Source organism: Oncorhynchus keta, chromosome 4, assembly GCF_023373465.1.
Source record: "Oncorhynchus keta strain PuntledgeMale-10-30-2019 chromosome 4, Oket_V2, whole genome shotgun sequence".
NCBI classification, from domain to species: domain Eukaryota; kingdom Metazoa; phylum Chordata; class Actinopteri; order Salmoniformes; family Salmonidae; genus Oncorhynchus; species Oncorhynchus keta.
This window is the reverse complement of record NC_068424.1, coordinates 29,252,122-29,273,573: the sequence shown is the minus strand read 5'-3', so window position 1 is coordinate 29,273,573 and position 21,452 is coordinate 29,252,122. Positions and strand designations below refer to the sequence as shown.

Genomic DNA, 21,452 nt, shown 5'->3' with positions numbered 1-21,452 from the left:
AGTGAGAATGATTGGTGTTAGTCAAGGAACAATTGCAGCCTGCACAAATGCACTACCGGTCAAAAGTTTTAGAACATCCCCATTTTTCTCGTTTTTACTGAAATTTAAGCAGTTAAAGTCCAGTGAATACCCTGAAATGGTACAGAGGTAAGCGCAAAACACCAGTCTCAACGTCAACAGGCGACTCCGGGATGTTGGCCTTCTAGGCAGAGTTCCTCTATCCTAGTGTCTGTTCTTTTGCCTATCTTAATCTTTTCTTTTCATTGGCCAGTCTGAGATATGGATTTTTCTTTGCCTAGAAGGTCAGCATCCCGGAGTCGCCTCTTCACAATTGTCGTGTCTTTGGCTATGCCGGATTAAGTGATATGACATGCTATTCTATAAAATAATTTATTTGTAATTAATATTACCTGATTGAGCTAATCATGTAAATATAATTAACTAGAGTTGGGCACCACTAAATAATATTTATAGAGCTGTTATCTTCCGAATAAACTCTTAAAGACCTAGTAATATTTTACATCGATAGCAGTCAATATTAATCGTCATCTTAATTCAGTCTCATCTGAAAGTTGTAAATTCTTGGTTATCTGCACGAACCCTAGCTAACAATTTGAATCAGCAATACAAAATTGTGTTTAATTATTAGTTTACTAAATACCTAATTAATCACATAGAATTACACATACACATAATTAAATCATAACTTGATTACACATGACGTCATAAAGGAAAACGTCCCTAGCGGGCGGAAAAGATATGACAGCTTGTTACACAAAAGAAAAGGAGCTGGGTTTGAGTGAAAGAGCGGGAAGACTGAGGAACAAAGGGCGAAGCTGTGCTATCGTAAATACAGTATCTCATACATTCTAAATTACCGCCCATTTGGAAAAGGAAAATGCAATAAATATTTATTCTGTGCTGCGCTTCAGTAGGTTGGTGGTAGATGGAAGGCCGTGTTGCCCAACCAAGTCCTTTTGAAGAATGTCTCTGCTGGTAAATTGACTTGTAGTAACGTTGTGGTGTGGTAGACGGGATACTCTCTGTTCCTTCCTAACCCTCGTTTGCAGCAGCTGTTGCTAACTCAACGGCTAGGAGGTATCACTTCTGTAGTGAATAAGAGTTCAAAGTTCATACCATTCGCAACCAAAGCTCACGCTGATGTTGGCTTCGTTCTGTAGTTATTATCTGAACCATTCTGACATCGGACCGTTGTCCTAACGTCCTCGGAACAGGAGGTTATATTGCTTGATCCTAAGGGCTTATATAGGAAGGGAGAGGAGGGCGTGTTTGAAAAGGGCGGGCCACTGATTGAGCAGATCCCTATCTTATGAAAACCCAAATCTCACATTTTAGAAGCTAAAATCACATTTCATCCCATCATGAATAATTTCATATTCAAACATTTAAATTGAACAACAATTCCATGTGAATCCGATAACTCTGATGTGTAGACTTTCCACTGTAGGATCTCTCTGTACTTTACTCTGTTCATCTTTCCATTGATCCTGACTAGTCTCCCAGTCCCTGCAGCTGAAAAACATCCCCATAGCATGATGCTGCCACCACCATGCTTCAATTTAGAGATGATGGCAAGTTTCCTCCAGATATAACGCTTGGCATTCAGGCGAGTTCAATCTTGGTTTCATCAGACTTGAGAACCTTGTTTCTCATGGTTTGAGAGTCCTTTAGGTGCCTTTTGGCAAACTCCAAGTGGGCTGTCACGTGCCTTTTACTGAGGAGTGGCTTCCATCTGGCTACTCTACCATAAAGGCTGTGCCTCCATCATTCTTAAATGGAAGCAGTTTGGACCCAGCTATACTCTTCCTAGAGTTGGCCGCCCGGCCTAACTGAGCAATCGGGGGAGAAGGGCCTTGGAAAGGGAGGTGACCAAGAATCCGATGGTCACTCAGACAGGGCTCCAGAGTTCCTCTGTGGAGAAGGGAGAATCTTCTGGAAGGACAACCATCTCTGCAGAACCACCAATCAGGCCTTTATGTTAGTGGCCAGATGGAAGTCAATCCTCAGTAAAAGGCACATGACAGCCCGCTTGGAGTTTGCCAAAAGGCACTTAAAGGACAACAAGGTGCCGACAGAGATGGCCGCCTCGCTTCGCGTTCCTAGGAAACTATGCAGTTTTTTTTTTTACGTGTTATTTCTTACATTGGTACCCCATGTCATCTTAGGTTTCATTACATACAGTCGAGAAGAACTACTGAACATAAGAGCAGCGTCAACTCATCAGTACGACCAAGAATATGACTTTCGCGATGCGGACCCTGTGTTCTGCCTTTCACCCAGGACAATGGAATGGATCCCAGCCGGCGGCCCCAAAGAACGACTTCGAAAAAGGGGAAAACGAAGCGGTCTTCTGGTCAGACTCCGGAGACGGGCACATCGTGCACCACTCCCTAGCATTCTCCTCGCCAATGTCCAGTCTCTTGACAACAAGGTTGATGAAATCCGAGCACGGGTAGCATTCCAGAGGGACATCAAAGACTGTAACGTTCTTTGCTTCACGGAAACATGGCTCACTGGAGAGACGCTATCCGAGGCGGTGCAGCTGGTTTCTCCACGCATCGCGCCGACAGAAACAAACATCTTTCTGGTAAGAAGAGGGGCGGGGGCGTATGCTTTATGGTTAACGTGACGTGGTGTGGCCAAAACAACATACAGGAACTCAAGTCCTTCTGTTCACCTGATTTAGAATTCCTTACAATCAAATGAAGACCGCATTATCTACCAAGGGAATTCTCTTCGATTATATTCACAGCCGTATATATTCCCCCCCAAGCAGACACATCGATGGCTCTGAACGAACTTTATTTGACTCTTTGCAAACTGGAATCCATATATCCGGAGGCTGCATTCATTGTAGCTGGGGATTTTAACAAGGCTAATCTGAAAACAAGACTCCCTAAATTTTATCAGCATATCGATTGTGCAACCAGGGCGGGAAAAACCTTGAATCATTGCTATTCCAACTTCCGCGACGCATATAAGGCCCTGCCCCGCCCTCCTTTCGGAAAAGCTGACCACGACTCCATTTTGTTGATCCCTGCCTACAGACAGAAACTAAAACAAGAAGCTCCCGCGCTGAGGTCTGTTCAACGCTGGTCCGACCAATCTGATTCCACACTCCAAGACTGCTTCCATCACGTGGACTGGGATATGTTCCGTATTGCGTCAGACGACAACATTGATGAATACGCTGATTCGGTGTGCGAGTTCATTAGAACGTGCGTTGAAGATGTCGTTCCCATAGCAACGATTAAAACATTCCCAAACCAGAAACCGTGGATTGATGGCAGCATTCGCGTGAAACTGAAAGCGCGAACCACTGCTTTTAATCAGGGCAAGGTGACTGGAAACATGACCGAATAAAAAACAGTGTAACTATTCCCTCCGCAAGGCAAACAAGCTAAGCGTCAGTATAGAGACAAAGTAGAATCTCAATTCAACGGCTCAGACACAAGAGGTATGTGGCAGGGTCTACAGTCAATCACGGATTACAAAAAGAGAACCAGCACCGTCACGGACCAGGATGTCTTGCTCCCAGGCAGACAAAATCACTTTTTTGCCCGCTTTGAGGACAATACAGTGCCACTGACACTGCCCGCAACTAAAACATGCGGACTCTCCTTCACTGCAAGGCTGCAGGCCCAGACGGCATCCCCAGCCGCGCCCTCAGAGCATGCGCATACCAGCTGGCTGGTGTGTTTACGGACATATTCAATCAATCCCTATCCCAGTCTGTTGTTCTCACATGCTTCAAGAGGGCCACCATTGTTCCTGTTCCCAAGAAAGCTAAGGTAACTGAGCTAAATGACTACCGCTCCGTAGCACTCACTTCCGTCATCATGAAGTGCTTTGAGAGACTAGTCAAGGACCATATCACCTCCACCCTACCTGACACCCTAGACCCACTCCAATTTGCTTACTGCCCAAATAGGTCCACAGACGATGCAATCTCAACCACACTGCCCTAACCCATCTGGACAAGAGGAATACCTATGTGAGAATGCTGTTCATCGACTACAGCTCGGTATTTAACACCATAGTGCCCTCCAAGCTCGTCATCAAGCTCGAGGCTCTAGGTCTCGACCCCGCCCTGTGCAACTGGGTACTGGACTTCCTGACGGGCCGCCCCCAGGTGGTGAGGGTAGGCAACAACATCTCCACCCCACTGATCCTCAACACTGGGGCCCCACAAGGGTGCGTTCTGAGCCCTCTCCTGTACTCCCTGTTCACCCACGACTGCGTGGCCACGCACGCCTCCAACTCAATCATCAAGTTTGTGGACGACACAACAGTAGTAGGCTTGATTACCAACAACGACGAGACGGCCTACAGGGAGGAGGTGAGGGCCCTCGGAGTGTGGTGTCAGGAAAATAACCTCACACTCATAGATGATTGTGGACTTCAGGAAACAGCAGAGGGAACACCCCCCTATCCACATCGATGGAACAGTAGTGGAGAGGGTAGTAAGTTTTAAGTTCCTCGGCGTACACATCACAGACAAACTGAATTGGTCCACCCACACAGACAGCATCGTGAAGAAGGCGCAGCAGCGCCTCTTCAACCTCAGGAGGCTGAAGAAATTTGGCTTATCACCAAAAGCACTCTCAAACTTCTACAGATGCACAATCGAGAGCATCCTGGCGGGCTGTATCACCGCCTGGTACGGCAACTGCTCCGCCCACAACCGTAAGGCTCTCCAGAGGGTAGTGAGGTCTGCACAACGCATCACCGGGGGCAAACTACCTGCCCTCCAGGACACCTACACCACCCGATGTCACAGGAAGGCCATAAAGATCATCAAGGACAGCAACCACCCGAGCCACTGCCTGTTCACCCCGCTATCATCCAGAAGGCGAGGTCAGTACAGGTGCATCAAAGCTGGGGCCGAGAGACTGAAAAACAGCTTCTATCTCAAGGCCATCAGACTGTTAGACACTTTCCCTCACCAACACCAGCTAGACCGTGATGGCCAGCTGTTTGATTCAACAACATACAACAATGGAAATTACACAAGATATGTTTATAATACACTGACTCAACTCCAGCCACTTTAATAATGGGAATTGATGGGAAATGATGTAAAATATATCACTAGCCACTTTAAACAATGCTACCTAATATAATGTTCCCTACATTATTAATCTCATATGTATATGTATATACTGTACTCTATATCATCTACTGCATACTTATGTAATACATGTATCACTAGCCACTTTAACTATGCCACTTTGTTTACATACTCATCTCATATGTATATACTGCACTCAATACCATCTACTGTATCTTGCCTATGCCGCTCTGTACCATCACTCATTCATATATCTTTATGTACATATTCTTTGTCCCCTTACACTTGTGTCTATAAGGTAGTAGTTTTGGAATTGTTAGCTAGATTACTTGTTGGTTATTAATGCATTGTCGGAACTAGAAGCACAAGCATTTCGCTACACTCGCACTAACATCTGCTAACCATGTGTATGTGACAAATAAAATTTGATTTGAATTTGATTTTAACTATAAGAAACCAGATTCTCTGGTCTGATAAAACCAAGATTGAACTCTTTGGTCTGAATGCCAAGCGTCACGTCTGGAGGAAACCTGGCACCGCTCATCACCTGGCCTATAACATACTTACGGTGAATGGTGGCGTCAGCATCATGCTGTGGGGATGTTTTTCAGCTGCAGGTACTGGGAGACGAGTCAAGATCGAGGGAGAAAGGAGCAAAGTACAGAGCGATCCTTGATTAAAGCTCCCAAGTGGCGCAGCGGTCTAAGGCACTGCATCTCAGTGCAAGAGTCGTCACTACAGTACCTGGTTCAAATCCAGTCTGCATCACATCCGGCTGTGATTGGGAGTCCCATAGGGCGGCGCACACAATTGGCCCAGCGTTGGCCGGTGTAAACCGTCATTGTAAATAAGAATTCTTAATAAGAATACTTATTTTCCACCATAATTTGCAAATAAATGAATTACAAATCTTACAATGTGATTTTCTGGATTTTTTTTCTTCTCATTTTGTCTGTCACAGTTGAAGTGTACCTATGATGCAAATTACAGGCCTCTCATCTTTTTAAGTGGGAGAACTTGCGTAATTGGTGGCTGACTAAATCATTTTTTGCCCCACTGTGTGTGTGTGTGTGTGTGTGTGTGTGTGTGTGTGTGTGTGTGTGTGTGTGTGTGTGTGTGTGTGTGTGTGTGTGTGTGTGTGTGTGTGTGTGTGTGTGTGTGTGTGTGTGTGTGTGTTAGTTGAATATTATATTAGTTGAAGTCGGAAGTTTACATACACCTTAAGCCAAATACATTTAAACTCAGTTTTTCAAAATTCCTGACATTTAATCCTAGTAAAAATTCCCTGTCGTAAGTTAGTAATGATCACCACTTTTATTTTAAGAATGTGAAATGTCAGAATAATAGTAGGGCAAATGATTTATTTCAGCTTTTATTTCCTTCATCACATTCCCAGTGGATCAGAAGTTTACATACACTCAATTAGTATTTGGTAGCATTGCCTTTAAATTGTTCAACTTAGGTTAAATGTTTCGGGTAGCCTTCCACAAACTTCCCACAAGAGTTGGGTGAATTTTGGCCCATTCCTCCTGACAGAGCTGGTGTAACTAAGTCAGGTTTGTAGACCACCTTGCTCGCACACGCTTTTTCGGTTTTGCACACACATTTTCTATGGGATTGAGGTCAGGGCTTTGTGATGGCCATTCGAATACCTTGACTTTGTTGTCCTTAAGCCATTTTGCCACAACTTTGGAAGAATGCTTGGGGGTCATTGTCCATTTGAAAGACCCATTTGCGACCAAGTTTTAACTTCCTGACTGACGTCTTGAAATGTTGCTTCAATATGCCATCTATTTTGTGAAGTGCACCAGTCCCTCTTGCAGCAAAGTACCTCCACAACATGATGCTGCCACCCCCGTGCTTCGCGGTTGGGATTGTGTTCTTTGGCTTGCAAGCCTCCCCTTTTTCCTCCAAACATAACGATGGTCATTATGGCCAAACACTTCTATTTTTGTTTCATCAGACCAGAGGACATTACTCCAAAATGTACGATTTTTGTCCCCATGTGAAGTTGCAAACCGTAGTCTGGCTTTTTTATGGTGGTTTTGGAGCAGTGGCTTCTTCCTTTCTGAGCGGGCTTTCAGGTTATGTTGATATAGGACTTGGTTCACTGTGAATATATATATACTTTTGTACCCGTTTCCTCCAGCATCTTCACAAGGTCCTTTGCTGTTGTTCGGGATTGATTTACACTTTTCGCACCAAAGTACGTTAATCTCTAGGAGACAGAACGCGTCTCCTTCCTGAGCGGCATGACAGCTGCGTGGTCCCATGGTGTTTATACTTGCATACTATTGTTTGTACAGATGAATGTGGTACCTTCGGGCGTTGAACCAGACTTGTGGAGGTCTACAATGTTTTTCTTCTGAGGTCTTGGCCGATTTTGTTTTATTTTCCCATGATGTCAAGCAAAGAGGCACTGAGTTTGAAGGTAGGACTTGAAATACATCCACAGGTGCACCTCCAATTGACTCAAATGATGTCAATTAACCTATCAGAAGCTTCTGAAGCCATGACATCATTTTCTGGGATTTTCAAAGCTGTTTAGAAGCACAGTCAACTTAGTGTATGTAAACCTCTGACCCACTGGAATTGTGATACAGTGAATCATAAGTGAAATAATCTGTCTGTAAACAATTTTTGGAAAAATGTATTGTGTCATGCACGAAGTAGATGTCCTAACCAACTTGCCAAAACTATAGTTTGTTAACCTCATAGTCCGCCCCATCCCGCATGCGGTCGCGTTACTACAGCCTCAAGCTCATTACCATAACGCAACGTTAGCGATTTCTAAAAATCGCAAATGAAATGAAATAAATATGCCTGCTCTCAAGCTTATCCTTTTCTTAACAATCCTGTCGTCTCAGATTTTCAAAATATGCTTTAGAACCAGAGAAAATCAATAATTTGTGTAAGTGGTGATAGCTAGCTTAGCATTTAGCGTTAGCATTTAGCACGCAACATATTCACAAAAACCAGCAAAGGGATCAAATAAAATAATTTACCTTTGAAGAACTTCAGATGTTTCAATGAGGAGACTCAGTTACATAGCAGATGTCCAGTTTTTCCTGAAAGATTCTTGTGTAGGACACATCGTTCCGTTTTACTATGCATTTGGCTACCGAAACTAACCGAAAATTCAGTCACCTACACGTCAAACATTTTTCCGAATTAACTCCATAATATCGACTGAAACATGGAAAACGTTGTTTGAATCAATCCTCAAGGTGTTTTGTCATATCTCTTCATTGAAATGGCAGTCCTAGAGGCCTTCTTTGTTCTCTGATTCGGATGGAAAAATACTGGTAGCTGACTTTTGCGCACCAATTTCCACGCAGACACGCAATTTCCGTGCGGGACACTTGGCAATTGTAGTCTCTTATGGTCAATCTTCCAATGATATGCCTACAAATATGTCACAATGCTGCAGACACCTTGGGGAAACGCTAGAAAGTGTCCGTTCATTCCTGTCGCATTCACAGCCATATAAGGCGATCATGGAAAACGTACCTGCAGAAATCCTGTTCATTTCCTGGTCGCTCAAACATCTTGGTTTTGCCTGAAGCTTTTGTTATAAGGCACTCACAGTGAAAATCTTTGCAGTTCTGGAAACGTCAGAGTGTCTTCTTTCCAAAACGATCAATTCCAAGCATAGTCGAGCATCTTTTCGTGACAAAATATTGCGCTTAAAATGGGCACGTCTTTTCATCCAAAAATGAAATAATGCCCCTAGAGGACTAACAGGTTAACAAGAAATTTGTGGAGTGGTTGAAAAACAAGTTTTAATGACTCCAACCGAAGTGCATGTAAGTGCAAGTTTGTAAACTTTCTTCAAATTAGCTACCTTTTGCCTTGACTGCTTTGCACGCTCTTGACATTCTCTTAACCAGCTTCACCTGGAAAGCTTTTCCAATAGTCTATGTTCCCACATATGCTGAGCACTTGTTGGCTGCTTTCCCTTCACTCTGCAATCCAACACATCCCAGACCTTCTCATTTGGGTTGAGGTCGGCTGATTGTGGACACTAGGTCATCTGACGCAGCACTCCATCACTCTCCTTATTGGTCAAATAGCTCTTACACAGCCTGGAGGTGTGTTGGGTCATTGTCCTCATGAAAAACAAATGATAGTCCCACTAAGCACAAACCAGATGGGATGGTGTATCGCTGTAGAATGCTGTGGTAGCCATGCTGGTTAAGTAAATCACTGACACCAGCAACGCACCTCCACGTCATCACCCCTCCTCCATGTTTCACACATGCGGAGATGATCCGTTCACCTACTCTGCGTCTCACAAAGACGCGGTTGGAACCAAAAATCTCAAATTTGGACTCATCAGACAAAAGGACAGATTTCCACCGGTCTAATGTCCTATACTCATGTTTCTTGTCCCAAGCAAGTTTCTTCTTATTGGTGTTCGTTAGTAGTGGTTTCTTTGGAGTGTTGGACTTTTGTTTTTCTTTGCATATTTGAGCCGTTCTTGCCATAATATGGACTTGGTCTTTTACCAAATAGGGCTATCTTCTGTATACCACCCCTACCTTGTCACAACAACTGATTGTCTCAAACACATTAAGACGGAAAGAAAATCCACAAAGCACACCTGTTAACCTCTAGCGACGAGCAATCCCGTAATCATAGCCTCAAGCGCATTACCATAACGCAACGTTTCCTATTCATGAAAATCGCAAATGAAATGAAATAAATATATTCAAATGCAAGCCTTTTGTTAACAACACCGTCATCTCAGATTTTCAAAATATGCGTTACAGCCAACGCTAGACAAGCATTTGTGTAAGTTTAGCATGGCATAATGCTATGCTAGGCTGTGCTGGCAGCAGGCAACATTTTCACAAAAATAAGAAAAGCAACCACATTAAATAATTTACCTTTGAAGAACTTCAGATGCTTTCACTCAGGAGACTCACAGTTAGATAGCAAATGTTCCTTTTTTCCAAAAATAATATTTTTGTAGGTGAAAAACATCACGTTTGTTCATCCTTCTTGGCTGAGAAATCAACAGAAAAATACTTCAACTATAACGCATTAGCATAACGCAACTTTTTCTATTCATGAAAATCGCAAATGAAATTAAATAAATATATTGAAACACAAGCTTAGCCTTTTGTTAACAACACTGTCATCTCAGATTTTCAAAATATGCTTTTCAACCAAAGCTACACAAGCATTTGTGTAAGAGTATTGATAGCCCACATAGCATTAAGCCTAGCATTCAGCAGGCAACATGTTCACAAAAACAAGAAAAGCATTCAAATAAAATCATTTACCTTTTGAAGAACTTCGGATGATTTCAATGACGAGACTCTCAGTTAGATAGCAAATGTTAATTTTTTCCAAAAATATTATTTGTGTTGGCAAAATAGCTCCGTTTGGTTCATCATGTTTGGCTAAGAAAAAGCGGAAAATGCAGTCACTACAACGCCAAACTTTTTTCCAAATTAGCTCCATAATATCGACAGAAACATGGCAAACGTTGTTTAGAATCAATCCTCAATGTGTTTTTCACATATCTATTTGATAATATATCAGTCGTGACAGTTGGTTTCTCATCAGAAGCAAACGGAAAAATACTGCAGCTGGAGATTACGGAGGACACCAAGCGACCACCTGGTAGATGTAGTCTCTTATGGTCAATCTTCCAATGATATGCCTACAAATATGTCACAATGCTGTCGACACCTTGGGGAAGCAACAGAAAGCCTAAGCTCATTCGTGTCCATTCACAGCCATATAAGGAGTCATTGGCATGAGGCGGTTTAAAAAAAATGCGGCACTTCCTGATTGGATTTTTATCTGGGTTTCGCCTGTAACATCAGTTCTGTGGCACTCACAGACAATATCTTTGCAGTTTTGCAAACGTCAGAGTGTTTTCTTTCCAAAGCTGTCAATTATATGAGCATCTTTTCGTGACAAAATATCTTGTTTAAAACGGGAACGTTTTTCATCCAAAAATTAAAATAGCGCCCCCTATATCCAAGAAGTTATGTTATGACCAGGTGTGTCCAAACTTTTTACTGGTACTGTTTATGTTTGTGTATTTGCATTTAATTTTTGTTTTATTTTACTGTCATTGCTGTCAGGCCCAGGGGAAGTGGTGGTATGTGGAGTGTTTTCTGTGCTCACAGGGAAGCTGGGTTGGGTGAATGGGATGGGAGGTTAGGGGTGGAGGATCACTTATTTTTGTTTATTTTCCTTGTATATTGTACCTGTAACTCTCAATTAATATAAATGAAAAGGGGTCACACAAAAAGAAAAAGAACATGAGGTTGGTTTGCACTCAGGAAATTGTAGTGTTGAATATGACAATTTATCATTGCAGTTTTAATGAAGCGGGGGAGTTATGCATGCACTGTAAAATTGAAAAGAGCTCAGACTAGCTGCTTCCTGAGTGTGAATGGCATTTTCTTTCTCTGAGTCATTCACCAGTGTGGTTGTATACAGAAAGAAAATTGTTAGGCTAATAAGGTCGGGGGAGAGGGGGGTATTATTCATCCAGATGTCACAGTGTGAAAAGAATCCAGGCCTACACAGTTAGTTGCACAGTAGAATTTGAGACCTGTGTTCGTTGTCTTGTCAATCAGTCTTCTAAAATGCTTAAATAACATCTTCGGTCTGATGTTGTTTATTCATAGAATTTGTGCGTCAACAAAACTGTTTTCATGTTTGTAAAACTATTCGCATTACCATTTCCTCCAGATGTTTTTAGTCACCCTGATTCACAACATGCCAGCTTTGACACAACACACCCACATGAAAAAAAAGAGATATAGTATACTAGGTGGTCTAAATACTGTAGTATTATATAAACTATGGTGTTCACTTTACTGCTTTTGCGGACATGACTGTAGTATACTGTTTAGTTACTGTAGTGTGTTCACCTACGTGACTAGTATTTACTGTAGTGTTTTCGCCTACGTGACTAGTATTTACTGTAGTGTTTTCGCCTACGTGACTAGTATTTACTGTAGTGTTTTTGCCTACGTGACTAGTATTTACTGTAGTGTTTTCGCCTACGTGACTAGTATTTACTGTAGTGTTTTTGCGGACATGACCGTAGTATATTGTAGTAACACCTTAGCTAAAATGGCACAACTACCAGACTACGCCAGTTACTGTTTGTTGAGGGGAACACCTCAACCAGAACATAAGACACACTGGTTCGTGACAGGCCACCTATTGAGTTGGTTCAACAGTTCTGAGCAATGCAACAGACCAGACAACACTTCAGAAAAAATGTACAATTTGTATTACAATTGTAACATCTAAACTTTAGGTTCTAGGCCCATTTATAGGTAAACATTTCAGAGTCAGATATGAAGAACAAGCAAAGTTTATTAACTTGACCAGGTTATAGACTACAGGGCTGATTAAGTTGAAGTGCTGACTTCAACAGTGGCCCCCCTCAAATATCATATGAATACACATTAGACATGGCTAAATGCATAAAATTGCAAGAACATTTACTGTAAAGCTTAGAGAATTAGATGTGCTTATTTGACACACAACATGCATTAAGAGTACACCAAAGTGACTTCTTAGATCTGTTACTTCCACTAGATGGCTTTCTGAGATACAACAGTGCTTTCAGATGACCAAAAACAAAGACAAACAGTACTGCACTTCTGATGGTAGAAAATAAACGGTTAACCACTGCATTTACGTAAAAAATATATATATTTTAGAAACGCATATTTACTTTATTTATAGACAGTCAACTGATTGGAGGGCACTGCCAATAAACTGCCTGGACCTCAAACCAGCAAAGCCTCTCCCAACAAACCCACTGTAAACAAAAGGATATTCTTGCACTGGCTTTAACATTTCTCCATGTGGGTTTAGGTGTAAATGTGAACTAGGAAAACAATGGAAATACATTTTAATAGGGATGCACCAATATGACTGTAACGATGTGTGCTGAGAGTCAGGAAGCAAGTTCAGGGAGTGAGCGTTTCAATAAATGAACGCAACATAATACAAAACAAGAAACAACGCACAGACATGAATAACAATAACGCCTGGGGGAACCAAAGGGAGTGCCATATATATATATAGGGAAGGTAATCAGGGAAGTGATGGAGTCTAGGTGAGTCTGATGATGCGCAGGTGTGCGTAACAATGGTGACAGGTGTACGCCATAATGAGCAGCTTGGTGACTTAGAGGCCCAGAGAGGGAGTACACGTGACAATGACATTTTTGCCCGATAACGATAGTGGCCTTTTAAGCATTCCAGTACAGTTAAATAGTTTAAACAAAGTTTCATTTGTTCAGTTAGTAACAGATTGTTTAATAACTTGTAAATGAGAAATCCGTGAATGTGTTTTATCACACAACAGATATTCATGACACAAATATTACAGAGCTGGTTAAGTTGTTGGTGGCTCTGCTTACTATCCAATCTTGACCGTTTGGAGAAACTTAAAAATGCTTTGAAATAAATATTGGTTTAAACTAAAATGCAGTTAATCATTTTAGCTTTAGCTCCTTGAAAAATGACTGTCTCTAGGATATGTCATAAACTGCTATAAATGGCACAACTTAAACATTCCAAATGTGCTCAACTGACTTAACTAGTAAAATGTGAGCAAATTTACAACACATCATCTCATCTTTCATTTAGGAAATAAAAATAATAAACAATAACAAAAAATGATTAAAAAAAAAAAAATGAAATGAAAATGTTGACCTATACCAGCCACGAATAAACAAAAGAAAAGCCATTTCTCTTTTTCCAATTTTAACATTTGGGGGTGGTTTTTCTTCACCTCCTCGGCTTTGTCACAAGTGTTTGAATGTTGTTTGAAGCTGCACTGAAAAGGCACTCACTGTCCACACTAGTACAGGGAGCACCAAGATACTTGCACACAGCTTTAGCTAGGATGGGGAAATGGCTCTCCATCATGTAAAAAGTACTGTTCCATCTGGTGGAAATGTCTTGCTTAAGCTTTTTGTTTTCACTCCAAGCTGCTCCAGTGTTGCTTGCAGGCGGCTGTATGCCAGCTGTGAGTGTTTAACATGGCCCACTATCTTCCTACCTGTTGCCACTGTGTCAGATATGCTGCGTTGGGCCAAAACACCTCCGTTCACAGCCAGTTGCAGCGTGTGTGCCATGCATGGCAAACTGGCGACTTCTTCCAAATCCTTTGTCATGTTACGTGCATTATCACGTAGCACAGCGTGTACTTTGTTCCTGGGGATTTTCCAAGTTTCAAACATGTTCTCAAATGTCATTGAAATGGCAGCAGCGATATGAGAACCAGCACATTCGTGAGTTTGCAATACGGCTTTCTTCAGTACGAAATCCTCGTTGACCCATGGGGCTGACATCGCTGGTCCAAATGTCAGTCGTGAAGCTGAAAGTAGTGACGCCCATAGCAAGTAGCTCATGTATGTGCGTTTCAACAATACTGTGTAACTCCGGTTGGGCACATCTGGGGGGGAAAAAGCGCCTACTTGGTAGTGTGTACCGGGGCTCAATGTGCTCGATCAGTCGGCAAAAGACAACATCATCCACGTTAGAGAAGGGTTGCTTGTCAAGGGCAATGAAATCCATTATCTTGGCGTTAATGGATTTCAACCTTTGAATTGTTTCGCTGAAATGTTCTTACTCTTTCAAATGGCTGCTCGACTTGAAATTGTTTAGTTGTTGGAAGTGTGCGCTTAGTATTTTTCTGCTTTTGTTCTAAGTAGTTGCTGAACGTCTGGGGGTGATGCACTTTCAAATGAGTAATTCGGTTTGTGGTATTGAAAGATTTCACTCCCCCCCCCCCTCTGGAAATAATAGCAGCACAAACTTTTTTATTTTAACCTTTATTTAACTAGGCGAGTCAGTAAAGACATTCTTATTTACAATGACGGCCTTGTTCAGGTACAGAAATAGAGCATTTTACCTTGTCAGCTCGGGGATTCGATCTAGCAACCTTTCGGTTACTGGCCCAACGCTCTAACCACTAGGCTACCTGCCGCCCTCATACGGGCCTTTTTGTTGTCTTCCTTTGAAACTTCAAAATAGATCCACACAGCAGACATTGTGGGCTAGGTTAGGAATGCTGTGTTGTAAGTGTAGCGCTGTATTTTTTGTGGCGTCATTCCGTCATCTACCTACGTTATACAGGTATACACGTCAGCTTTGACATCGGTTTTGCACATCGGCATTAAACTATACATTGAGCCGATGCCATTGTTTGGCATTTTTAGCTAATATCGTCCGATTCCGATATGCTTACCAATTTATATCGTGCATCCCTACATTTTAAACTTATTTTGTATTTTTCTCAACAAATGTCTTAATGCATTGTATCTACTTTTGTGCTTGTATTTGTGTTTTTAAATAGTCAAATCAATCAAGAGACTACAGTGCGGAGTATAGTATTCGACAGTATATTTCAAAATGATATCGTAAGCACTACACGATCGAGTGGGAACCTCAGAGGAAATCCATGGCATGAGTTCCCCAGAGACAGCACGTTTAAATCAGAACAGCATCGACATCGCGAGCAGAAACGCTATCTAGCAGTCCAATCGATCTAAAAATACTAAAGTAAACATTATGTAATCAAGTGTTATAACAGTGTGCAGTATAGTATTCTGCAGTATACTACAAAAGTCTATAGTAAGCAGCAGTTCTGAAATATATCCTACCAGACCACTTCACCTATAGACAAATATCTGGCAGAACACTGGTCCAATAGCACATCCTTACATAATAATAATATATATTTATTTTATATTGCAATTTTCATACAAAATCTGTAAAAAAAAAAATATATATATATATATATATATATATATATATATATATATATATATATATATATATATATATATATAGAATAATAATTCAGGGACCTGCCAGTTCATGAGAGGAGGTCCTCCACAGCTGGATGATGATGCAGTTCAGTATAGGACTAGCTTGAGTAGAGGTGGTGTCGATGGTCCAGTCTTTGTAGTGTCTGGATGGGTGGGAAACTGTGCGTGCGAGCTTGTCTTCCTCACATAGCGAATATCAACAGGTTGTAAGTAAGTAATTAGACTGACCTTCTACTTCCCCAACCACGCGTCGATACTCAATTGAACCATTCTCTGTAAACTGTTGTTTTCTCAATTGATCATCAATGCTTGACATTTCTCTGTTGTCTTGTTATTCTCTGTAATTGCAGAGTACGTGGACGGTGGCTTGTCTTCCTGGGTTAACAAAGAACGATTTCAGAGCTACCTGCAGATCGATGGCTTCACCCTGTATGAACTGGGAGAGACAGGTACAGTATACATTCTGTACTCTACCAACCTACTGACAAGCACAGTATAGGCCTTTTCCATAATCCTGAGCACTTGTGGCTATCTGGGTAGATTTGACAGGTGTAAGCAATTTGGTAATAGCTCCAACTCCAACGTTTTACCCTATTGCTTACACCAATCAGTCTTTCAGTTCTCCACAAGTGCACAGAGTCAAGGGGTCGATTTGGGATTGGGCCACCAATTGCATTGCATCCTATCAGTACATTCAACATAATCTCAACCAAGGCTTTGCCATGAAATGCTATATGACACGCCAGCAGAGGGCGGAGTAGTTCTTACCATTTCCAACTAAGTGCTTCCTTCCTGCATCAGTCCACAAGCATGAACACTAAACAATACATGTACACCCATCTTAAGTTGTATGGCAGTTGTTTTATGAGTCCATTTGTCTTGTTCTGATGGGCCTCTTCCCATTCTACTGCACCTGAATAGCCTCCGCCCACTGGTTCTAGAACCACCAAGAAGTCACCAAATGCAGAACGACAAATTAATAGAAACCTTGGTTGGTGCTTTCTTTGTTTTAGCTGCTTCTGTAGTGATGTGCTATATCTCCCCCAAAGCCTTTTATCTTCAGGCTATTGTCCTCCCGCCTTCTCTTCTGCTGTCTGTTTGTGAGTGTGATTTGTAATCCCTCTCTCCCTCTACAGGCAAATTGGTGGCGATTGCAGTCATCGACGAGAAGGACCCGACAGAGGAAAGCGGCAGGTACAAAAGAACATTGTGAAATTAAAGCCTAGTGCTGCTAGACAAATTACAATCGCACGCTTCCATGGAAACCGCTGCGGCGGCATTTAAAAACGCCCAGCTTTTTCAACTAAAGATAAGCGCTGCATTTATTGTTTGGATTGCCCACAAATTGATGCATGTGGGAAGAGCGTCACGATGTGGACTGATGTGAACTAATGTGGTACCTTTGCCTCTTTCTTTGATTTGTCTATTAGATTAAAGACTCTGATTCAGAGAGTGGCAAAGGAATACAGAGAGCATTTTAACAGGTAAGTGTTTGGATGGAGATGGACCATTCATATATTCATAATCACACACACACAAACTTTCGTTTTTCTGTCCTTGTGACCGACCTTAAATGTATTTCCATTCAAAACCCTATTTTCTCTAATCCCTAACCTTAACCCCTAACTCTAATCCTAAATCTAACCCCCAATTCTAACCTTAATTTTAACACTAAACTTAAAATAATCTTTGTCTTCATGGTCCTTGTTTTACTATCCTTGTGGGAACATTTGGAGATTTCAGGTCCCCACGAGGTTAGAAGAACAAGTGTACACACACACACACACACACACACACACACACACACACACACACACACACACACACACACACTTATTACAAGGGATCGCTGTGGGGAGACAGCCTAACCAGCTGTACTTCTTTGAGGACATGTCTGGTTTCATTCAGTATCAGTGGGGAGGTAATTATGCAAAATGTCAGGCTTACCAAAAATAGGCGCTCCTCTGGAGCTGTCAGTCGCTGCACAGTTGGAGGAACGTATTACCTCACGAGACTTTGTTCTCCTGTAAGAATACCTTATTAAACTATCACCAGTGTGAATGGAACACTACATTACAGAATGGTGCGTGCAATGTATTCCTTTTGCTTTAATTAAGAAGTGATCTACCTCGCGACAAACTCGAAATGGGATTCATAAGGCTGATGGGTAAGAACACACACATCAAATGCATTCACTGCAGTACAGACCCTCGTCCCATACATAGTCCTACATATTAGTGTCAATGTACAGAATCTCACCATACTTGGCACACACTCCATATTGCTCTTTCTCTTTACTAGTTAATTCACCGGCGCTGGCCCTCTAGCTAAATGAAGACGTATTATCTAAAATCTCTATGATCAAAGTGTTTCTTCTCCTCTCCAGGCAGCCACATTAGAGCTGATTGAATTTCACAGATCCCTATCATCAGTTAGACTATCTGCCACGCTATCGCGCCTTGTTTTTGAAGTCATCACACTCTCCTGATTCACAGTTAGATTACAGCCCAGTGTTTTGACACAACCTAAATGCTAGATGGCTCGTTGTAATTACGTCACACCCCCCTTGTTAGTGCCCCTTCTGGTGGGCAGACACGGAGACTGAGGCAGACACGGAGACTGAGGCAGACACGGAGACTGAGGCAGACACGGAGGGCAGGCGACTGATGCAGATAGATGTCATTTGGATGAGTGAAGCGGTGTGTGAGGGCGGTAATGAATACTGTGGCATTCAGCTCGCCCTCCATCCGCAACAGTGTGACAGAGCGATAAATGCAATCTCTGAGAGGAGACTACCCAAGGAGACGTGTCTCTGTGTGTGTGTTGTGTGTTATTCTCTGTGTGTGTTTGGGTGCTGGCTAGGTGTGTGTGTCTGTGTGCTATGGGTTGGGGGTATGTGTATTTGAGTGATTGTGAGTTAGCGTTGTGGGTCTGTTGCACAGCAGAGAGTTGAAAAGAGAGTGGGAGGGAGGTAGAGGGAGGTGAAGACAGGGGGAACGGGAGGGAGACAGCAATATTTATGCGGTTGAGTAGGGAGAGCTATGGTGATTGCTATGATGAACTGACATTTATAGACACGCTCACCACATAAAATGTGTATAATATATTCTTCCAAAAGTCTCTCACATGTACACACACACACGAACACACACTGAATTCATTCATTGAAGTCCATAAACTAGCTCCCTCTTAGGTAAGAGAAATGTCTCACAATTGCTTGGTATCTTAGAATAAGAATTCAACAAGCCTCACTTCCTTCAAGTACTCAGTCTTTAGCCCAATATTATCTGACTGAGCTTCAGCCTAACCAGATTAGATCGGGTTTAATAATAGTTGAGTGTCTTCATAAACATGTCATTGATATTGGCACCGGCTGTATTGTTTGGCACCCAGGGGACAGGTGTTCCAGATGGAACCAGGATTTAATATGAATGTAATATATATGTTGAGGCGGCCATAATCCGTCTCTCACTGCAAATGACTGGGTTCTTCCCAGTTCCCTCGGCTTCTGCTGCAGACCCCTTCCATCCCTATCGCCTGCTTTCTTCCCACAATGCATCACACAGGCAAAACACAAAACACAAAACAACACAATGAGATACAAATGGCATGCGCCAACACAGAACAACACAATGAGATACAAATGGAATTCTTCCTTCCTCTGCCTTACCGTTTTTAGGTAAATCATCCGATACTTTTTTGAAATGGGAATTTGGGAATTTTGTGTTATTTTGCTATTACGTGCCGTTGGAGAGAGAAGGGAGTCCTTGGTTCAGTCTTCATAGGAAACTTGTGTTATAACTCTGGTTAGGAGAGCAATGCTTATATGAGTTGGTCTCCTTTCATTTTGTTGGTCTTATGATGAGTTGTTTGTTATAAATGAGCTTGTTTGTATGCATGTTGTCTCACTTTGTTGCTCGTCTTGTGCCATCTCCCCAGAGACTTCCAGTTTGGCCACATGGATGGAAACGACTACATCAACAGCCTCATTATGGGGTGAGCGTCTCCTCCTTTTTCTCCTCCATCTCTCAGGCTTCTTTACCTCCTCTTCTGTACTTCCTCTCCTCTACCACCCCTTTCTTCTACCACCACCTTCCTGTCTCTTCCTCCTCCCTTCTACTGCCTCCTCCTCTCTTCCCCCTACTCCCTACCCAGGTTTCCTAGGCTACCGCAGTAACCTCACACTGTCAGACTCCATAAAACCGCAATTTAAAGTCGGCCTCCGCTATTAAAATGCACTCTGTTGGATCCGTCAATTACCCGGGACTGACCGTCATTTGCTTTTAGTGGGCTGGGAATTGCCAGAATTACCATGAGACATAGGTGTTGATACGATATGTATTGCGATTCTCTATGTATTGCGATTCGATACTGTGATTTTAGTGCGATTCGATGTTCCAAACATATTGCTTACCATATGTCTGCTGCAGAGGGACAAGAGAGAGCCATGAGAATGAGTTTTGATCAGTCAAGTGCTAAAAACAAAATGGCTCCCTATTTAAAAAGAAGATCGAGAACAAGCTATGAAGGAAAAATACTGCCGTTTTGGTGCAGGTACAGCCAACTAGCGCAATAATATTGCGACTTTGTCAAAACAATACAATACAGTGGGGCAAAAAAAGTATTTAGTCAGCCACCAATTGTGCAAGTTCTCCCACTTAAAAAGATGAGAGGCCTGTCATTTTCATCATAGGTACACTTCAACTATGACAGACAAAATGAGAAAAAAATCCAGAAAATCACATTGTAGGATTTTTAATACATTTATTTGCAAATTATGGTGGAAAATAAGTATTTGGTCAATAACAAAAGTTTATCTCAATAATTTGTGTTTTCTGTAATTCTTCACAAGGTTTTCACACACTGTTACTGGTATTTTGGCCCATTCCTCCATGCAGATCTCCTCTAGAGCAGTGATGTTTTGGGGCTGTTGCTGGGCAACACGGACTTTCAACTCCCTCCAAAGATTTTCTATGGGTTTGAGATCTGGAGACTGGCTAGGCCACTCCAGGACCTTGGAATGCTTCTTACGAAGCCACTCCTTCGTTGCCCGGGCGGTGTGTTTGGGATTATTGTCATGCTGAAAGACCCAGCCACGTTTCATCTTCAATGCCCTTGCTGATGGAAGGAGGTTTTCACTCAAAATCTCACGATACATGGCCCCATTCATTCTTTCCTTTACACGGATCAGTCGACCTGGTCCCTTTGCAGAAAAACAGCCCCAAAGCATGATGTTTCCACCCCCATGCTTCACAGTAGGTATGGTGTTCTTTGGATGCAACTCAGCATTCTTTGTCCTCCAAACACGACGAGTTGAGTTTTTACCAAAAAGTTATATTTTGGTTTCATCTGACCATATGACATTCTCCCAATCTTCTTCTGGATCATCCAAATGCTCTCTAGCAAACTTCAGACGGGCCTGGACATGTACTGGCTTAAGCAGGGGACACTGCAGGATTTGAGTCCCTGGTGGCGTAGTGTGTTACTGATGGTAGGCTTTGTTACTTTGGTCCCAGCTCTCTGCAGGTCATT

General features: G+C 42.2%; 2 protein-coding genes across 2 annotated transcripts in view; one reads left to right on the top strand and one right to left on the bottom strand.

Annotated features, from left to right (window-relative positions):
- The window catches only part of LOC118372813 (serine/threonine-protein kinase PRP4 homolog), a 349,083-nt gene that overhangs the window by 89,403 nt on the left and 238,228 nt on the right, over window positions 1-21,452 (bottom strand). The window lies entirely within an intron of this gene.
- LOC118372805 (protein disulfide-isomerase TMX3) overlaps window positions 1-21,452 on the top strand; it is a 64,735-nt gene that overhangs the window by 28,639 nt on the left and 14,644 nt on the right. Inside the window, exons 10-13 of the mRNA XM_035758809.2 lie at window positions 16,271-16,369; window positions 17,057-17,114; window positions 17,351-17,404; window positions 19,860-19,916. Of these exons, the coding sequence (XP_035614702.1) occupies window positions 16,271-16,369; window positions 17,057-17,114; window positions 17,351-17,404; window positions 19,860-19,916 (268 nt within the window). The remainder of the gene's footprint in view (window positions 1-16,270; window positions 16,370-17,056; window positions 17,115-17,350; window positions 17,405-19,859; window positions 19,917-21,452) is intronic.